This window comes from Pyrenophora tritici-repentis, chromosome 4, assembly GCF_003171515.1.
Source record: "Pyrenophora tritici-repentis strain M4 chromosome 4, whole genome shotgun sequence".
NCBI lineage: Eukaryota > Fungi > Ascomycota > Dothideomycetes > Pleosporales > Pleosporaceae > Pyrenophora > Pyrenophora tritici-repentis.
In genome coordinates this window covers 2,140,457-2,160,729 of record NC_089393.1, presented here as the reverse complement: position 1 = coordinate 2,160,729, position 20,273 = coordinate 2,140,457, and the positions used below count along the sequence as shown (strand labels likewise).

General features: G+C 51.6%; 6 protein-coding genes across 6 annotated transcripts; 2 read left to right on the top strand and 4 right to left on the bottom strand.

Annotated features, from left to right (window-relative positions):
- Positions 1 to 150: 150 nt before the first annotated feature.
- Positions 151 to 644, bottom strand: PtrM4_096090 (uncharacterized protein; the record flags this gene model as incomplete). Its single annotated transcript, XM_001934000.2, has 3 exons — positions 151 to 279; positions 403 to 568; positions 634 to 644. The coding sequence occupies 3 exons, from the start codon at positions 642 to 644 to the stop codon at positions 151 to 153; spliced, it is 306 nt and encodes a 101-aa protein (XP_001934035.2).
- A 1,760-nt stretch (positions 645 to 2,404) lies between these two features.
- On the bottom strand, positions 2,405 to 4,317 carry PtrM4_096080 (GlgB, 1,4-alpha-glucan branching enzyme; the record flags this gene model as incomplete). Its single annotated transcript, XM_001934001.2, has 4 exons — positions 2,405 to 3,062; positions 3,109 to 3,444; positions 3,493 to 4,181; positions 4,231 to 4,317. 4 exons carry the CDS (start codon positions 4,315 to 4,317, stop codon positions 2,405 to 2,407), a joined length of 1,770 nt encoding a protein of 589 aa, XP_001934036.2.
- A 137-nt stretch (positions 4,318 to 4,454) lies between these two features.
- PtrM4_096070 (uncharacterized protein) lies at positions 4,455 to 4,749 on the bottom strand (the record flags this gene model as incomplete). The annotated part of the gene is made up of 2 exons (XM_066107167.1): positions 4,455 to 4,618; positions 4,677 to 4,749. 2 exons carry the CDS (start codon positions 4,747 to 4,749, stop codon positions 4,455 to 4,457), a joined length of 237 nt encoding a protein of 78 aa, XP_065962835.1.
- Positions 4,750 to 5,361: 612 nt separating this feature from the next.
- PtrM4_096060 (ClpX, ATP-dependent protease Clp, ATPase subunit) lies at positions 5,362 to 7,295 on the top strand (the record flags this gene model as incomplete). Its single annotated transcript, XM_001934002.2, has 3 exons — positions 5,362 to 5,803; positions 5,857 to 7,017; positions 7,078 to 7,295. The coding sequence occupies 3 exons, from the start codon at positions 5,362 to 5,364 to the stop codon at positions 7,293 to 7,295; spliced, it is 1,821 nt and encodes a 606-aa protein (XP_001934037.1).
- A 2,062-nt stretch (positions 7,296 to 9,357) lies between these two features.
- PtrM4_096050 (Herpes-BLLF1 multi-domain protein) lies at positions 9,358 to 11,097 on the bottom strand (the record flags this gene model as incomplete). Its single annotated transcript, XM_001934003.2, has 1 exon — positions 9,358 to 11,097. The coding sequence occupies one exon, from the start codon at positions 11,095 to 11,097 to the stop codon at positions 9,358 to 9,360; it is 1,740 nt and encodes a 579-aa protein (XP_001934038.2).
- A 7,870-nt stretch (positions 11,098 to 18,967) lies between these two features.
- PtrM4_096040 (Apc15p domain containing protein) lies at positions 18,968 to 20,187 on the top strand (the record flags this gene model as incomplete). Its single annotated transcript, XM_066107166.1, has 4 exons — positions 18,968 to 19,000; positions 19,106 to 19,408; positions 19,502 to 20,065; positions 20,182 to 20,187. The coding sequence occupies 4 exons, from the start codon at positions 18,968 to 18,970 to the stop codon at positions 20,185 to 20,187; spliced, it is 906 nt and encodes a 301-aa protein (XP_065962834.1).
- Between the last annotated feature and the right edge of the window lie 86 nt (positions 20,188 to 20,273).

Sequence of the window (20,273 nt, the reverse complement as noted above, 5' to 3'; positions counted from 1 at the left end):
CAGTGTCGGTGGCCTTGGAACCTCGAACGAGACCCTCGGTACCTTGAGGATTCAATTAGCATTGATTCAGCTGTACGAACATATGAATCCTGCTTACCGTCCATGGCAATGCATCTGACGATGTTCTCACCCAAATGTTGCTGCGCTGTATCAGTGACGCTGTTCCACATATCCACTTCTTGGCATTCTTACAGCAACTTCGAGAATCAACTTCTGGTCACCGTTCTGGGTTGTGACGGCATTGAGAATAGCAGGGAGCTGCTCGGTGTCGAACTTGACCTGCAATTCTTCTGTTAGCAATCGTTTCGTGGTGACAGTCGTAGATGGCCAAGTCAAAATTCCTCCATAGAACAACGGAAAAGTTTTTTATAGCAACGATGGGTAGAGAACGGGTTCGTTTACATCGACAATGGCTCCAATGACTTGATGAATCTTGCCATGGTTTGCTGCATCGGTACTGGCGAAGCGGGTTGAAAGCGCGGGAGCGAAGCTCTTCTTGAGGGGCTGGAATGCGCTGCGGCGGATGGCCGGCCTGCGCATAGAAGCGCGGAGCGCCTGCTGGATCCCACTATCGAAAAGGCGTCAGTCCATCTCAATTCATCGTCAATTGGACTCAATGGACCCATTACGTACCTCTTCAACATTGTGAGATGTGTGATGGGCGATGTGGTGAGTGGAGAGAGGGTGGTTGTTTGAGGAAAGAGCTCTTCAAGCTCAGCAGGAAGGCACCGAAAAGATCCGTGCTTCGGCTAGCGCAACATGGTTAGTACCCAGCTCGGAGAGACGTACCTTTACCTTCTACCAACTTTCAATTGATTAGTTGGTGTCTGAAAATCGTCGACCTTCTTTCCATGAGTCTACCTGGGCATTTCCACTTCACAAGTATGCTGTTTTGTGGTCTTGTTCGACAATGCGCAAGTCTTGGCAACCCCCACCCGAATCATCCCGAATATACAGATATCACCACTCCATTGAGATCGCATTCATTTGAGCCGTACAAGAATGCAGAACATGACATAACGGGTAACTCAATGATTAGCGGACTTAATTTCAAGTTTATCAAGCCGTTGTACACATGCTTACGATCGCGTCCTTGTGACGCAACACACAGTGCATCGGATTGTAATGTTGTAGCGCACGCCAGCAGTTACGCTATGACGACTGTCTATCCAAGATCAGCCAAAAACGAAATCTACACAGCGCGGTAGACTTCATCCGCAATTGCTTCTGTATTCTACAAAGGCAAGTATGCTGCCACAGAGTCCAGTAGGGCGACCCACCGTCGGTCTACAACTCAACACCTCACCAAGAATACCCGGACCCTAACAACGTCTGTATTTGCCATGCCTCAACTTTACGTACAGCCTACGGGGTATTTCAAGCCCTGAGACTATCTATGCCTAACTATCAGCCCTCAATTGCTCGGATTTACGCTCTCTATCAAAGTCAGACGTGCCTTACATTCACACTTCTCCGTCCCCACCACTCTTACCTGCAGTTGCCAAGTCTAATTGAATTGCTATAAGAATATATGAAGACATCACTATTATGCCTTCATCTAAGCACTTCTCACACAATGCCCTAACCTACACTATCCTTCGTAGCCCGTACCTGGGTGAAATAAAATACTTGACAGTGTGGGTAAGCAGTGTCTGGCGCATACAGTGACCTCTATACACTAGTATGTCAAGTATTTCATATCACCCGGGTGGTCCGCACTACATGGTCCTGCAAAGCCACCGAAATCCCACTATCTAATCTTCCAACCCATCCACGTTCCATCTTCGCACGACCTGACAACTCTTTATCAAATCCTGCCCTAGCAAATTAATTTACAACTCCGTTAAACACTATGTAAACTCCACGCATCTTTGCATAAACCCTAAATATTACCCTCTACTTATTTTCTTCTCCCTGCGTGCATACATACTATAATCTTTAGCCTAATCGATGCACTCAACTGCAAACTTTCATCCTGTATCACAAACACCGTGTCTATCTCAACGTCTGGGACACTCCATCCACGTAATTTAATCACATTCTCACCTCTTGGTAGGTACGTATCCCTCATGCATATCTTTTTATCAGCTTCCTTGCTTTCAGTCCATAGAATGTCTTCTTCTATGTGACGACTACATCATTAGAGCAAGAGAAATTACTAAGTACATGAGACTGCGGATATATTGATAAAAACTTGTAGCAACGCACCACAGCCGCATGTCAGTCAGCCCTGAGTCTGTCACAGAAACACACAAGGCTTCACAAATTGACAATGTTCTGATGCATAACTAATCATATTTCTATCATTTATAGGCATCTAGCCACTCTCGCTAGTGAATGCGGTCGCTATCATAATCTTCAACGTTGGATCTAACTCCAGCCGCATTATCTGTCGATACACTCTCTACAAGGTGCTCTCCAGAGCAAGGACGATGGCGGTCCTGCAGGGAATGTAGACCTGCAAGAAGTTCTTCCTCTCGTTCCACGCAAACGGCGTGGTAAAGAATCTTGTCGTCTCATCGACGTTACCATGACCTCCAAAAGCCTTGCTGTCTGTGCTGAGGACGATACGGTAAGTACCCTCCTGCTCTACACCAACGCGGTAATCGGTGAAGCTGCTCTGAGGGTGGAAATTGAAGATCCACAAGAGCCCGGCGCGCTCAAACACAACGACCTTATCACCTTCGTGTTTGAGACTGACGTAGGCCTGGGGCGAGTGCAGCCATCCGTACTTCTCCTCTGTCCATTGCATCTTGCTGTCGAACTCGTTAAGGAACCTGTAGCGGAGAAGCTCGTCGTCTGGGAGGTTGAACTGGCGACGGGCGTAGTGGAAGCTGTTGTTGTTGCCCTCTCGAGGAAAGTCGAGCCATTCTGGGTGACCAAACTCGTTGCCCTCAAAGTTGAGGTAGCCCTCACCACCAAGACCGTGTGTGATCAATCGGATCATCTTATGCAGAGACATACCCCGGTCAATCACGGGCGTCAGCTCCGACAGAACGGACATGTTTGTGTACATTTGTGCGTCGCAAAGCCAGAAGAGCAGTGTCTTGTCACCAACAAGCCTGAAGAATATTAGCAATGGTCATGCATACTGGGTGTTTCACTTACGCTTGGTCGTGGCTCTCAGCGTACGCAATGGTCTTCTCGCCGTGCCGTCTGTTGGTCAGGGTGTGAACGAGAGCACCCATGTCCCAGTCAATATCCTGTTTCTCCTTCAACCACTTGATGTAAAGATCAGGTACAGCCATGGCTAATCTGTAGTCGAATCCTATTCCACCAAGTGAGAGTGCCACACAAAGACCGGGCATACCCGATACGTCTTCCGCAATTGTGATGGAAGATGGGTAGAGTGTGTGCAGCAGCTCGTTGGCGATCATGAGATATACAACGGCCTCCTCATCTACAGAGTCGCCAAAGTACTCGTGGTAACCACCAGAGAAACCCCTATTAATGCGTTAGTGCATAATAGCACAAGGAATGATAACCACTTACGTTCCAATACCGTGGTGAGTGTACAGCATGCTGGTGACACCGTCGAATCGGAAACCATCAAAGTGGTACTCCTCCATCCAGAAACGCAAGTTGCTGAGCAGGAAGCGCAGAACCTCGTGGTGACCGTAGTTGAACAGTCTGCTGTCCCACAGCTCATGTCGTCCCTTGGCGCCCTCGTGGAAGTACAAGTGATCGCTTCCATCGAACATGTTCAGACCGTCGAGCACGTTCTTGGATGCGTGACTGTGTACCATGTCGAGCAACACAGTGATACCCATGCCATGCGCAGTATCAATGAGCTCCTTCAGATCATCTGGGAAGCCATAGCGACTACTCGCCGCAAAGAAGCTGTTGATTTGGTATCCGAAACTGGCGTAGTAGGCATGCTCCATGACCGCCATCAATTGTATAGTGTTGTATCCCAAGTGCTTGATGCGGGGTAGGGTGTTTTGCGTAAACTCCTTGTAGGTGGCCACCTTGGGCTCAGGCGATGAGATACCAACGTGGGCCTCGTAGATACGCGCACTCTGAGGCTTTGGTGGTCTCTCATTCTTCCATACATACTTCTGGGGAGGGTTCCAGAAGCGGGCATCGTATACGGGGGAGACGCTGAGGTCTTGGGTCACGCGGGTGATCCAGGCAGGAAGGCGCTCCTGACGAGCATGATCGTTGGGGACGACAAAGGACACCTGGGGGATTCAATTAGTGCTGATTTTCCATTCCAGCCAACAAACGTACCTTGATCTTGGAGTCGTGGGGGATGCTGGGCTGTCCGTCCTTGCCAGGCACAGTGACCTCGAAGACACCAAAGTCATTCTTGGTCATGGGCGTCGCATCGCGGTCCCAGTTGTTGAAGTCACCAATGAGGTAGGCGCGCAGAGCATTCGGGGCCCACTCGCGATATACGACGTCACCGTTGGACTGGACGTTGAAGCCGAACTTTTCGTAGCCCTGCAGACCTGTCAGCTACTCGGCTGGGGATAGCAATGCATAGTACGTACCCGCGAGAATTTCTCCATGCCGCCCTCGGTCTCTTCAATGGTCTTGATCCATTTCTGAGCCTTGGAGAAGCGGCTCTTGAGAGCGTCCTTGAACGGCTCGAGGTAGCCATCCATCTGAATGATGCCTGCAGGCCATTGTGTTAGTCAATTGAGTGACAGCTGTAATGCCATGATGATCCGTACCGGTTCCATCGTTGGGGACCTGCCCCGGGGTGTCGCTCATGGTCGAGTTTGCTGAAGCGCTGTTGAGGTCCATGGTGTGTGATAGTGGTGGAGAGCACAGTCAAGGTTGCTAGCAGAGAAAGCTATATGGGAAATGCAGGACAAGGCAGGCTCCACAGCTTGCAAGGTTCAATTGCAAAGTCGACCCTCTTCGCCTGATAGCAGGGGAGAGGAATTGAAATTTGCGGGGTGCTTAACCCGATTGCTGAGCGCTGCTCTCAACCAAAAGTTCGTTGCCAACCCAACAATCAACGTCATAGCTCAGGCAGCTTGAACAGGCATCGCGCCCACGCCACTTGTCCCAACAGCGCAGAGGGCCGCATGGTGAAGGATTTGCCCTGCGATGTCCGTCCGATGGGTATCCGCAATGTCCAAGGCGGTTTCATTCCTGGCCTCGCTCTTACACGCGCGCGACCGTTGTCAATGTTTTAGGGCAGCCACGGCGCCGGCTACTTCTGCCTTATCGGCCGCGGGAAATCGTGGGGCTGGGACCTTCCCCCGCATCTACGGCTCATCCATGGACGTGGGGAGCTAGAGCGCGGCTCAACCACGGTTCATTCACCGTAGCCGCATGAGTCTCGTGGGAGCGCGCTCGCGGTGCTCCTTCAACTCTAGAATGTGACATCCTTTGTGCTCACCTCTCACTATGATGATGATCCCTCGCCTCCTCCACCGGGCCCTACCCGTCGCCGTATCGCCCCAGGCCCGCGCGTCTTATATCGCTCTATACAGCATCTCCCGCCGCACACCCTTGCCACAGTCTCACCGGCGTGCGTCGTCCTCTAGGTTCAATCGCTCCGACTTCAGTGGCCAGGGCTACTCGTCCTTTTATGAGCCTGACCAGCCCACGCGAGGCCCGTTGGGCTCCACGAGCAACGTGGGAGTGGGTCACATTACGCCAAAAGTGTTGAGGCAGCATCTTGACCAGTTCGTCGTCGACCAGGACCGCGCCAAGATAGTCTTGAGCGTGGCCGTCCACGAGCACCATTTGCGCATCCAGGAGCTCAAGAGACAACTGGATGAGCAGGCACGACTGGAAGCCCAGGCGCAGCGACGATCCAGTGTGTATAATAGACATCCTGTAGAAGGTAGCCCTACTCCCTCCATAGCCCCGTTCCCGTCACGCGCCTAACAAGACCAGATGAGTTCCCGGGCCAACAGTCCACCGTAGAACTGCACAGCCATAATGACCCTCTATCGTATAACGAAGCCCCCTCGTACAGGCCGACATCGCCCACCCCCGTAGACGTCGACTCGCTGCTCGATACCAGCGAGCACCAGCTGCAGATAGAGAAATCCAATGTGCTTATACTCGGCCCAACAGGTGTAGGAAAGACGTTGATGTGCAAGACACTGGCAAAGACGCTGGGTCTTCCCATCTCCATATCAGATTGCACTACCTTTACACAGGCGGGATATATTGGTGACGATGTCGAGTCGTGTGTAGCGCGTTTGTTCTCTGCATCAAACTATGATATTGAGGCGACCGAACATGGCATCATTGTGTTGGATGAGATTGATAAGATTGCCGGCAGCAAGATGTCGTATGGTAAAGACGTAGGTGGAGAGGGTGTTCAACAGGCTCTGCTCAAGATCATCGAGGGCACAACTGTCCAAGTACAGGCCAAGCCAGAGAGAAGCGCAAACAGACCTGGTGGGCTCTCTGGAGGTCCTTTGGGTAGCCCTCCACCACCCGGGCCAGGCGGTAATAAAGGCGAGGTTTTCAACATTCGAACTGACAACATCCTCTTCATATGCACTGGCGCATTCTCAAACCTACACAAGATCATTTTGGACAGAAAGTCAAAGAGCGGCATGGGCTTTGGCGCATCGATACGCGCATCAAGCGCCCACGCGGCGGCTGATGGTGTCATGCTGGGCGGTGTCGAGGCTGAGACATTCAAGAAGGACTCGCCATTCTTCGTCCCGCAAGAGACGGAGATGCCGAATCCATTTAGTGTCAGGCAGCCCAAACGCGAAGAGAAGGTCAACGTTCTCGACTACGTGCAGCCAGCCGACTTGCAGAAATTCGGAATGATCCCAGAGCTCATCGGTCGTATCCCTACCGTCTGCGCTGTATCGTCTTTGGATGAACACGCTCTCGTCCGCGTCCTCACTGAACCCAAAGACAGCCTCATCCGACAGGAAGAGTACAAGTCCTTTCTCCGTAACATTGAGTTGCGCTTCACCAACGGCGCCCTACGCGAGATCGCTAGAAAGGCCAGTAAGATGGGAACTGGCGCCCGCGGACTGCGACATGTCGTTGACCAGCTGCTTCTGCAGGCAAAGTATGAGACACCAGGTACGTTACAACCACAACACCATACCCCAACGTGCTTGCATGCCCACTGACAGGAACCAGGCTCAAGTGTCAAGCACATCCTAGTCACGCAAGACGTCGCCCTCCTCAAGCGCGCACCCATGTATTTCCACCGCGGCCAATCCGCCGCCTTTGAAGCCGCACACGCGCAAGAGGAAGAGAAGTGGGACGAGGAGCTCCGCAGCCAGGAAGATGCCTCAATTGCTTCACATGTCAACAACTTTCAAGAGTACAGAAAGGCTAGCGCTGCAGGCTTTTAGCCTACGGTCGTGTACATGGATCGCGCAACCGGCTTTGCGCCATGCGAGTTGGCGGCGGATGCACCACAGATGCCCGCAGCAAGATGCCTTGCCGTACATGCCTTTGGGCACGAGGGGGGGCTTCATGCATGTTCGGACAGGCGTGGTATAGTCAAGCCAGGCGGCGGCGGCGGCGCAGACTGCAGGCGCGGCCTCGGGCCGTTGCGGCTTTTCCGAATAGCCATGCCGGCGCAGACAAGGCTTTTCGGGTGGTCTTTTGTGGGTGTAGGGAGGTGTTCCGGCCTCACCTTGGTCATTCAAAGCCAGCCAAGTTATGTTGTGGCTCTCTCGACGAATTCCTGGTGTTTCCTTTGGGTCTTTGTAATCGACCTCTTTCCTGTTTTATCTTCTTTCGGTGCAAAATCATCATGGCGTTTGGAGTTTACCTCTCCTCTTTTACTTTTTCCTAATCTTTCCTTATCGGCTCTCGGTAACTATCGGTAGCGGCTATTTGGCTATCTATTTCAAATCAAATCGAACGAACGAACGAACGAACGAACGAACGAACGCAAAGGAAACGAAGTCAACTGAACTTGAACTCAACTGCGGTCTAATGGATGAACGGGGCGTGCGCGGGCGTTTTTCCTTCATGTTGGTCACACAGCATATATATAGTCTTGTCAGACAATGGAAGTAAGCAAGCAATCCAATGCAAATGAGCCATGATGATCTCGATTCTGCAATCCCATATTACCGCGATGGTGGAGTCGTTGAAGATCGCATCGCAGCTGTCTGACTTGCATGTGCATGAACGCCTTGGACACGCCTTTTGGCGGCGGCGGTTGTGGTGGTGGTGGTGGTGGTGGTGGAGGTGGAGGTTGTTTGGACATCCATCGTCTTTGCCTTGTCCGTCTCCCTAACTATGGATGGAATACACTATCTGTACTATACAATCTACTTACTCAGTCGTTCAAATTACCCTTTGCAAGCAAAATAATTCTCCGGCCCAGCCCAACTCAACCCAACTCAATCTCGAGTTCGTTCGCGCCTACATGCCTACGTTGCTCGCAAAGCTAACGCCATTCCCACTACCCCCACCTTTCTCAAGTTAACCGACGCTGCGCCCTTGCCTCTTCTCTCGTATACAATCTAACTTGCACCCAACCCACACGCGTAATCTATGTTCTTTTATATTATCTTCCGTAGCTTATCCGCTGCCTGTCTATGCGGACCCTGTGAATGTCTAGGCTGTGCTCGGTTAATTATGGTGGTGATACCGGGGTGGAGGGGAAGAGGTAAAGAAGAGAGAGAGAGAGAGAGGGGGGGTATATGCTGTGCTGCGCTGTTGAGCGTCGGAAGACTTGACTAAGATACATGGGGAGGTAGGAGGTAGGAGAGGAGCATGACGGGGAAAGGCTCTGTAAATCACATGTGTTCCTTATCGCAATCGTGCCCGCAAATGGTACCTTCCACGATCCCCTCACTCTATCAAACATGCACATGAACAAGTACATTAATTTGGGTGAGAACTCACTTGCGGAACATGCCGAATGCACCATGTACTTTAACAATCACACAGCTCTTTATCCACAAAACTCCAAACAGCTGTTCAATATTTCGGAACTTACAGGGTCAATATGATGCGATAAAGTAGACACATGATCTTCGATACAGTGGATCACTTTAGCCTCTAGCTAGGCTTACACATGTCACGAACAAAAAATGAAAACCAATACACAGATACAGAGTGAGAATAGCCTCGTCTGCGGCCCTCGCGAGGGGGCCAGCAGCCGATAATTGGATACTTGGATTTAGTCTAGTAATTAAAGTTGGTAGTGGTAACCAGAAGAAAAATAGTCTATGAGGGATTGAACAAAAAAAGGCAAGAGCAAGAGAGAGAAGAAAATGTCCAACATCCTCTGTTGAAAGCAAAATGGGTGTGGAAATCAAGACGCCCAAATTGCTGTGACAAAACGCTTTTCCCCTGATCCCAGAAACAAAGGTCCCAGAAACGCCGCCCTGATGCCCGCTATGCATGGTGCCATATGTTCGTAATTTCGTGCTTTCGTACAATCAAAAATGCCTACTCCTCAAAATCTTCAAACAACATGAAGCCAGCAGCGGGCTGAGGCCGCATCTTCTTCGCTCCTCTTCCTTGATCCCAGGTTGGCGATGCTGGCCGTGAAGTAGCCCGCGATGGTGGTTGTGATGAGTAGATTTGTGGATATGATGGTTGCGCAGTGTAGTTGAAGTTGAATGCTTGAGGAAAGCTGTCCAGAGAATGAGGACGGTGAAGTGCGTAGCCAGACTGTGTGGGCATCTGCTCACCCGTCGGACTGAGCATGGATGGCGAAAAGTAGCTTTGACCACGCTGGTGTGAGGCGTATTGCTGAGTAGGTGCAGGTGCAGGCATAGCAGTACCGTAGAAACCCATACCAGACTGGGTTGGAGCCTGAGTAACGGCAGCGGGGTTCATCATGCGAGGATATTGTGCTTCCCGTGGGAAGAACATGCTCTGTGAGTGAGGCAAACCGGGAGCCTGGGTAACGATAGGCGTTGTAGGCAGCGAATACTGACTGCTGCAGACAGTAGGAGAGTACTCGGACATGGGGACAGTGTACTGCATGGGCATGCTGTCGTGTGGTCCAGTGGGAATAGTCAACGAGCTAAGAGTTTCGGAAGGATTTTCCTTGTTCTTGTGGTCGTCTGTGATTTGCACAATTTCGGAAATCTCCTGCGCAAGGAGGTTGTCGTTGACGTCCTTGAAGGTGAAGATGACTCTGTAGCCGACAGGTGACTTGTCTTCTTGGTGTCTGCAGTAGCATGTGATGCGCATGACAAACTCGACCTTCTTTGCGTTCATGGAATGGTCAGGGCTGTCGTTGTCCTGCCATCTCTTGAACTCCTTTTCGTTGATCATGATGATGCGCTCGTCCTCGTACGACGACCACTCCTTTTCGTCGTCGGCCTCACGCTTCTTCTTGCGGTTGAATCTTTTTGCCTCGCGCTCCTTGCAGCCCTCGCAGATGATGACGGCACCGCCATTCTGGGGGTGGCATCGGTCGTCTTTGGCAATGTCGGTGATGGCTACCCCACGTGGGCGCCTTGGTGTCGGCTCGTCACCCCTAGCACGACGGAAGGCACGTTCCAGGCCGTCGGGTTTTTCGACGGCCGTTGCCAACACCAGTGTAAGCTGCAGACGAGCAGTGCAGTTGTTCTTCTCGTTGGCATTGACCTCTTCGGTGCTAGCCATTTGCTTTGGTTTGGCGAGGTTATGGCGCGGGAAGCGAATCCATTGGTAGTGGGGGGAAAGCGGGTCCATTGTTACGGTAGTCTTGATCTGTGTTTCGGCCCTGTTTTTGTTTTTGTCGAGGGCGATGAAGACCTGAGACTGGTCGACAGGTTGAGGGATGTGGATGGCGGGCCAGCTGTCGTTTGTGAGGGAGTCATTGCACGTTTCGGGTGAGCTCGTCTGGCTCTGGTCGCGCACAAAGTCACCTGGGGAGTTTGCATTGCTAAAGACAAAGTTGTCTGGCGGCGAGGGCGTGTTGGAAGTGGGAGTGGAGTTTGTCGTGTGCACAAACGTGTTGAAGTCGTCCTCAGCCTTGATGCAGGGGTAGGCTTGATTGGAGAATGAAGTGAGATCGAGGGCCGAGTCCTGTTTCCGGCCGGAGCGCTCGGTTGTGGAAGACAGGACGGCAGCGTTGTAGGGCTGTTGGTAGGCATTGGGGTCGATGCGCATCTGCCAGAACGAGTCCTGGAAGTCGCCGTGGTTATTCTCTAGATCTTGGGGATTGACATAGGTGCCGTAGTTCTGCTGCATCGTGTCCATGGCTTCGGCGGAGTCGGCGGCGGCAGCGGCAGCGGCAGTGGTCGTGGAGACTTATGTGGGCCAGGTGAGGAACCCACTTGATGGAAGTCCAAAGATGCGTGGAGAGGCAGAGTCAGGAGTGAGCAGGACTTGTGGGGGTTGATAAGAAGCGACAGTGAGCAACTATAAAGTGGAGGGAGCAATGGGAATATCCTGGGCGTGTGTGAATCGGCGGTGGCCACTGCTGATGAGGGGTCTGAGATCAAAACCAAGGGTGCTGCGTAAGTCGATAGGCACAACCGGCAGCTGTCCAATGAGACGGGAGCGCGAGCCAAGCTGCGCACCGGTGTCGTCGGCAGGTGGGGGATGCGTTGGGGGATGCGTTAGGGGAAGAGGGGACAGCAGGTAGAGTACGTGCTGATGCTGTGGTGGTGCGCAACGCTCGGATTGCGCGGGAGTGAAGGAGTAGTAGCGGTAGGGGAGGGGAAGGGAGGGTAGGGTAGGGGGAAGGGAGTAGAGTGGTAATGAGGCAAACAGAAACAGTAGGGCTCAGGCGGGGGGGGGGGGGGGTGCGGAGGACGAGCAAGTGTGCATATGGGCGACCTGACTATGGAGGCCGAGTGAATATCCAGGCCCTCGACGCGCGCGGGCAGCTATTTTTCTTAGCAACAGCGAACCCCACTGATGCTCGCAAGCCGCAGGCCTTGCTAGTAAGCAAACGTCAAGTATCCCTGTCGTGCGAACGACACCACCACGAGCTGCAGCGGGCGGCGATTGTATAGGTACATGCTTTCAGGCTTTGGCTTGACAAGGCCATGCTCGGCTGCCCAAGCCGACGCACAGCGTGCCGGCGCTCCAGACGACTGGGCTCAGCGCGCTATTCACCGTCATGCCTCGATGTTGCAACAACCCCACTGTCCCCGTAATGCCCCCGTCTAGAGAGCCTCGTCGCGGCCTGGTACGCGACGCCCTCGACTACCGAATGCGACACTCATGCGGTCCACGACGGGAGATGTACCTGAACCTCAGCGCCGTCGAGCCCGCACGAGCCCGCCACGGCTAGCTGCAGAACCTTCCCTGCCCCCAAGCCAGCATCAGCATCAGCATGCCTGCACCTGTGCCAGCCAGCCAGCAGCCAGCAGCCTCGATATCGGCCTACTACGGTACCCTTGACCACACTCCCCCCCCCCGACCGACGGCGGCTGCAGTCGGCTGGCTGCTCGTACAACCTGCAACCAAAAGGCCTGATGTAGAAATAAACCTAACCAACCGTGGTGCCGTCGTGCAGCCATACAGCTTGCACGCGAATGAACCCAGAGCCACTCTCTTGGCCTGTCCGGACTTTGATCCGCCAAACCGAGCCAAGCCAAGCTGCCACCTGGGCGCGTCTCCAGAGGCCTCGAATGGCCCTCATATCGACCCAGACACCCAGAAGCTTTTCCACGCCTGCAACTGCCCATTGCGCCCACAAATGCTGCCCGCTGCCCCGTCCCCGACTTCACTCGCCGGTACTGAAACACTTTGTCGACTACTATCCAAGCCTGACCGCTGCAGGCAGCATGGCATCTGTGTGTCCTCCCTGCTGCGTAAGAAGAACCCACCTTGTGAGACCCGTTACTAGCCTGCTCCCTAAACACATTGCGTGCGAACCCCAGGATCCTGTCCCCACTTCCTTCCACTGGCCATGGATGGCTGTACCTAGTCTACACCGCTGAGTTTCTCGGAATCAAACCACCAAACCTGACCTGACGCCTGCCGATTGATGATGCTTTTTTCCCGACGCCGTCCTTCCGAGTAACAGCGATTCGGTCTTTGCCGGCTTTTGGGTCCCCAATTACGACGGACGAATGCTTTCAGGCATAGATCTTCCCACATCTGTTTGGTTGCGCATCCAACCCAAGCTTCTTCAAAATCTCTGCACGGCTATAGCAAACGCGTTATGACAGCTACATCAGATGCCGCTACTCCACAAATGGTCACAATCAACCGTCCGAGCCTGGCTCTTGCATGCCAGTCTGCCTATCACCATGTCTGCTTCTGCATGGAACTTTCCTTGCGCCTGATTTGCCCCTCGGTCAGACTGATCTGCTCGACACCGCCTTGTTCATCGCGGTGAACTGAACGTCTTCGTGGCATAGTCCGACTTTGCTTCTGTGCAATAGTCTAATCGAGCATTCGAATAGCTTCTTCTTGATCTTCTTCTTCTTCTTCTTCTTCTTCTTCTTCTTCTTCTTCTTCTTCTTCTTCTTTGCGACCGATGCTACCTTGGGCGAATATCGTTTACTCTTGGTCTGGTATAGTGGCATCTTCCCTGCACGCAAGATTGCGGCACCTACTGATCACCTACTATGGACAGAGTACCTACCGCATTCTGCACTGCCCGGTCTTTGCTGCTCTGAAATGCGGGTAGATGGCGTATTGATAAGGCGACGCTCGAGTCTCCCAGATATCAGGGTTACACCACCATGAGCTTAGGGACCATGCGGTCCCCCAATTCAATAAGGGGATTACCACGTTCCCAAACTATGCGAACGTCTGTACATGCACAGTCAACCAGGGCACGACACGCGCCGTTTGATGTCTCTACCCGATCATGACACAGTGATACGCAATACGGCAGCGACATTCTTGCACCTGGACGTGTTCGTCACACCATGGAAGCACCCGAAGCGCTGGTCCAGCATACGCTGCTTGCCCCTCAATTAACATGATCACTTGCAGATGCGGACGCGGTTTGGCGTTCAGCGTACCTTGATGCAATATGCAAGTCATCCACCGATCGTGCCGTGTGCATCATCTGCTACGTTTGAGCCAGAGTGTGCAAGGTGTAGACGAGCCGTCTTCAATAGGGAACACTGTGCCGCCCCGAATCGACGGACGGGGGCATGGCAGAATGACACCCAGTACAACACAAAGGTCTAGATGTCGTGAACCTTCCGACATACTCGTATCGGTAAGCCGTCAAGGCTTCGGCATGGTGCCATGGCTTTGTCTACCGATCAGTTGTAGGCGCAACGTGATGGGACACTGAGATGGCTACACTCACACCACCTGGAAAACTACCCCACTGCTCCCTGTGCCTATCAGTCAAAACATGTTGTGAAGCGTGCCAATCGTTGAACGACATTGATTGAGGTTCCAGACAGTTGACAGGCCGCTACAACGTGCCGCACATGCGTGGCACTTCTCTGTCAGCCTCTGCTATGCACATAAACGTCAGATCACATGTTTGATGAATGGTAATGGCAACGAGCTGGTGGCCTGTGTACTGTATAATGATGCTGCCATGACTTTGACTGGGTCCTGAGGCATGAATGGAGATTAGTCCTTCCCTAATCAGACTCTCGCTATACCCACGATAGAACCTCTTGAGAGTGGCAACCATGAAAACTTCATCTTGAAAGAGACGGAGATCGACGCTCTAACCAGAGAAACCGTTATGCAAATGGTATTCGCAATAACTCGCTTATGTTCGCCTTCGAATGAGGTCGTGTCGCCGGCCACCACCTTTCGAGCCGCACAAACCCCTCATATGCAACCTGTACGTCTGCACGCCGCCTCGCCAATACCTGCGTATCCAAATCCATCGCCTGCCCCTGTCCATCAGGGTTTGGGTTGTGGCTAGCAGTCTGATTCCAGCCAAACGCCTCATCACCAATTGAGCGGGCAGGTGGTGTGATTGTGGGCTTTGACGGCATGAGTCGAACTCAACGGCCCCAGCCCATGGGTAGATAAGTGGCTCTGGTATAAAGCGGTCGTCGTGTGCAAAGTACTCGGTACGCAGGCTTGATTACCCCTCCCAGCTCCCCATCCGCGCGCGAACGGCACCCTGCCGCTGACATGATACCTGTCTTATCGTCGACACTGCAGCCACTCGGGCGCACCCCTGTCCTACGAAAGCGCCTCTTACGTTTGGCTGCAAAGTCTAGACGGTGAAACGTATCTAGCGCGTGCGGTAAACTGGGTTGCAGTTTACGGGTTGTAGTACGCGTACAAGTTTGTTAAACGAAGCTGACCTTGATTGACAACCTACGCTTTCAGCCCTTCTTCTTGTTTGCACCGCAGCAATACAGCTGTGCACACATGAATAGTATCTTCTCCACTTTCAACTTTCTCCTGCGTCGTGCACCTGCACTACCATTACCGCAACCTGGTGCTAGCGGCTATCAGCGTCCGAGGACGGGCCTGCCGACTACGCATGCCCACCCTACTTACGTATCTATTGTTTTTCTTGCAACTGCAGGAAACAGCTGCAGGTCAATAGTATAGACCAGCTTTCTAAATTCCCGCATTTCAACACCTTTATTATCCCCCCTTTCCATCTCGATTACGCGCCTGTTCGGTTGTCAAGAAGAAGAGCCGAGTTCAGCCCATGTTTCCTGAGGCTTGCATTTCTTCCTTGCAACGGCGCCACGGCGAGAATCTCGACCCATCGTCTGTGTCTGTGGGCGACGGCGGTACGGCTAAAATGCGCGATCCTAGCGCCTTCGTAGCGTTAAGCTTTTTATCGCTTAGCCACAGTCCTCGTACCGCGGGCGCGCCTCCGGGACTGCTGAATGGGGATGGGAGCCAGCGACGGCAGCCGGCACAGCATTGTTTGACTAAACGGCTTGAGTTTCGTGTTGTAGTGATTGATTGATTTTTTTTCTAATCCTCGCGCTCGCCTTGCCAGCGAAGAACATGGTGGCTTTTCGGCTAACCGCTACTACATTTTTGAACTTGCTTACTGTGCAGCCGTTTCTCAAACTCTTTTTGTTTGTTTTTTTAGTTTTCGCCTTGCATAATTCCACTTTCTTGGTTCAGCCTTGCGGGAAATCGGAATAGGTTTTCCTTCGCTCGCGAATCACGCTCGGGCACCGCCGGTTCTCAGCGGGCTTTTCTCTTAGGTCTTGGGTCTTGGGTCTTGGGGTAAACGTAAACGGACATGGACAATGACCGAAGTGCCGGGAGGGCTACGTTACGTATTGGACCGACCGAGGTGGTGCCGTGGCCTGAGGAGAGATTTTTGTTTGTTATTTTTGGACCGACAACGGCGGTGCGCGGAACATGGGATCAGGTGGGAACTGCGGGAATAGCAGGCTTCATGATGCGTGTCCTCCGACTATGGAGAGACTATGGAGAGAAGATGGGTAACGGCGGTACGGGTACATTGACGGATTGGTATCTAGTCTCCGCGGAGTGCCAAGGGAGGCTGAAAGATAGTTGCTCACATGGCACTGGGGGCCCGACCGTGTGTGTCGTGACTCGTGTTTTCTGTTGTTGTTCGCTTCCCTCCGATACCGATACCTAATTGCCATACTGGACGCCTAAAGGTCATGTTTTGCCTTGTCGCAGTTCCTTCACCACTAAAGTCTTTTTTTTGTCGGTAGTCGGCAGTCTCCGGCACCAACGTTTACGTTTGCAAGCTTACCAGTGCCAAACAAAAAAATCTTCCTTTGACACCGGCTATGAGGTTTTGCTTCTTCTCAAGAGCATCATGTCAGAAACTAATGCCGTAAAGAGTTACATGCCGTACCACACAATCTCCTTCTCGTCTATCTCTCTCTCTACTAGCTTAGCCTCCTAGTCCCATCCGGGGCGGGAACTTCCCCCCCCCATCGTATTGTAATTTTGGACCGTGTAAGCTTAAATCACATCATCTCATTTCTCACGATGCGCAAATAGAGCAAGAAATAAAAAAACACGGGGTCCAAGCGAACCGCTAAACCGAGAAGCTAACTTGTTTTTACCTCGAACGCCTCTCCCGGGTCTTAGCAACATGTGCAACCTCGCTCTCGCTTTGTTCGCTCTTGGGTCCTGCGTCGTTTTAACGCAGATGCTTTAAAGTGAACCTTGGAAGTAAGTAAGTAGTAAGTAGTTAGTGGATCAGTTAATTAAACCCCAATGTTTTGGATTTGTCAAACACATGTCCATGCGGGCTTCTGTTCTTTTTCTTCTTGGCTACTGCTGCCGGAATGTCTTTAATTTCCCTGACCAGATTGCGCAAACGCAGGACTGACATGCATGGGCGGGCGGGCGCTTGTCGTGTGGGGGCTGTTGTTACTGGTAAATGCTTTTTGCGCGACCGGTGTCGGGGTGTCGGTGAAGTAAGGTGGCTTTTTTGGAACGTGGAAGCTTTGCAGAAGCTTTTCTGTACATGTGCTTTTTTGGTCGAGATTGCTGGTAGGAGGTGTAGGATGATCCGGTGAATGGGGGGTCATGTGTTAAGTTGGAGGATGTGCATTGGCTGTGCGTGGTCATGCGGATGGAAGAGTAGTGTTTGGGGTGCAGTATTATTGGATTTATTGGAGTCGGTGATGTTTGCACAGCATGACTTTTGGCTTGTGCGGTTTTTGGGAACGGAAAACATAAAACTTCTTTAGTATGGTTTTGATTCTATATTTAAGTCGAGGTTTTATGGTAGAAGGGGAGTGCTCCAGGGGGGGATTTTAGGTGTACATATGTAGCACTCTCTCGGACATAGTCTGTATTCGAACTCCCACGATCGATGTTTTCTCAGGCTCTCTCATCTCTAACGCATATGAACAGCTCGCCTTTTGATCTTCATTCCGAAGGTAAATTACTTCATTTTATATGTGACATAGGTAGGCACAGTCATGTTGCTAGCATTTTTCACTCATGTATGGGTCCTGACTATACGAAAGAAAAGAGAGAAGAAGAATAAAAAGAGAGGAAGCATGTCCGGAAGCTGTCTAGCATTTCAGATTAAACGACTTTTACATGCAAAGAGAGTCGATGCTAAAAAGATTTAGTACACTTAAACATGGCTGGGACGAATGATGCACAATGATTACACGTTCCACATTTTCGTTGCAAGGAAAAAAAAGACATGACGTCTACATCTTGTAGTTTTGATAACTAGGCGGAGTTTGGATGTAGAGAAGTGAAGAACATTGAGGGCAATCCTACAGTGTCAATACCCTAGTGCTGCATGCGAGCTGAAACTTTACTATTTACTATGCCGCTGAGGGCAACAGTAATCTTTTTAAGGTAAAAGCACTCGACCAGATATTTTGGAACGAATGAGGCACACGTGGTGAGGTAAAAGCCGTCCTCATTAATGATTCAAGGGAGTGGGATCCAAGTTACGGAGTAACATGTGTCGGATTTGGAGAGAAAGTATTCGAAGTAGAATACATGGCGAAGGGTGTAAAACTGAACTACATAAAGCTCAATAGTTTATGAAAACAAGGACTGGGACATAATGTGTCGTGATATAACTACATTCGCGGGTGTATACCAGAGCTATTCTATGTACCAAAGGCTTTAATCATAGTGATTTACATGGAGAAGGTAGAAAATCTATTCAATGTCATGCATTTGTGCCCTGCAGTGTTTTGTGATAACGTTCAGAGTTGATTTAGAGTCAACATTGTTCAATTATGGATCGTACATGATCCAATAGATGTATCATTTACGGAAGAGTTCTTTCTTTATGAACGTCCAAGAATGGGCAGTTTCTGTTGTTATTCGATTTCAACATCATATGCATGTTTTGATACTTCAGACAAAGACATGTAGACGACCATGCCCTGGTTTGTTAAAGAAAGGACTTGATTTGTAGGAAGTAGAGGATGTGTATACCTAGCGGCTTTCATACCTGTGTACACCATGTTACTCACGTCTGCTACGAGTGGCCATGACCTATGAGTACGTTGAGAGTCGGACTCATCGTTATCCCGCATACGATGATCCGAAAAGATCATGTTGGCCATGACCTGGATCTACAGCCACTTTCCGTAATAGGACAAGCCGAAGTGGGGCCATGAGCTCACCCACTAAACAACGCGTTCCGACACGCGACTCGGTCTCTCACTTATATGTCTGTCTATAAGCTGCGCCCGACTTTCAGTAAAGTACAGAGTATAGTAGAGCGTTTAGGATGTTTTCTCTACCTATGATTGCCCCGGTTCCGGTACGTACAATAGTTTACTCGATTCATCATAATCATGCAACATTGCAGCAGCGAAAGGCTTGAAAAGCATATAGCAACCAGCAACAATACTGACGATTATACCAGGACGCCAGGCTATGGCCTTCTTACAATACAACGCACACAGACTTCTCCGACAGCTCTCACTCCCCTCCTAACACCTCGCATGGCCACCGCCGACCGACCTCACATCATGGCTCGCACCAGAACCATAACGCCTTTCTTGCCGCCCTCACTGCCGATGAAAACACAATAACGCAGCGCAAACTCAACGTCTGCCGTTTTGGCGCCGGCTGGCTTCGTCCAATTGGTGTCTCAAAGACTCTCCAACAGATCAGAGATGAAGAACTCGAGAAGGAAGAACAGGAGTTGATGCAGCGCAGGGAACAAGTTATGTTGGATCTCGCTGCTGCCCAACAGGATGCTGCCAACGAAGAGGAGCGAGAGAGGGGAGCGAGAGAGGAAGAGGCTGGCGAAGGAGAGGCAGAAGTTGACTTAGACGATGACGTCCCGGAGGCACAGAGTAACTCGAGCGAGTCAGAGTCAGAGTCAGAGTCTGGAAGCAGCAGTGGAGAAGAAGAAGAAGGAAGCGAGGAAGGCCGGGAAGAGAGCACGGTTCCCTTCAACGAGGACAGCTTCATCGAAGGTAGTATGCTCGAGGCGGAAGTATCTCACATGCTAGAGATGGAGGAAGCCGAAATGGCTGGCGTTCTGCAAGATGAGCGCGACCTCGACGACGACGTTCCTGAAGCCGGCAGTTACGAACACACCGACTCTGAGCTCGAAGACTCTAGCGACATCGACAACAGCGTTTTACCACCTGGTCTCAGCTCCGTGCGTTCAAGACGCTCTACTAGGCGCCGCTCGAGTGGAAGACGCAGCTCCGGTCGTCGCAGTTCTGGACTTCCTCATGGCATGGCATTGGGTGTGCAGCCGGCAGCAGGAAGGATTAGTCTGGGTGTTGATCTGGGCAACGGACGCAGCAGTTTCGGTATAGACGGTAGCAGTTCCATGCTCGAGGGAAGTTCTTTCTTGAGGAGTTCGCCTGTAGGTCCTTCAACGGCTGCAAGGGGAGGTAGTCTTCGAGATCGGTTCTTGGGAGCTGCGCGTGGTGGAGATGGTGGAGGCGGTGGTGCAAGGAGGGCTTGAAGGCAAGACGAGAGCAATGATTGGCACGAGTTGGATTGATGACTGTATAAAAGAGATACCCAATAACGGATAATGGTCAACCACATGTGTTGAAGACTACGGATTG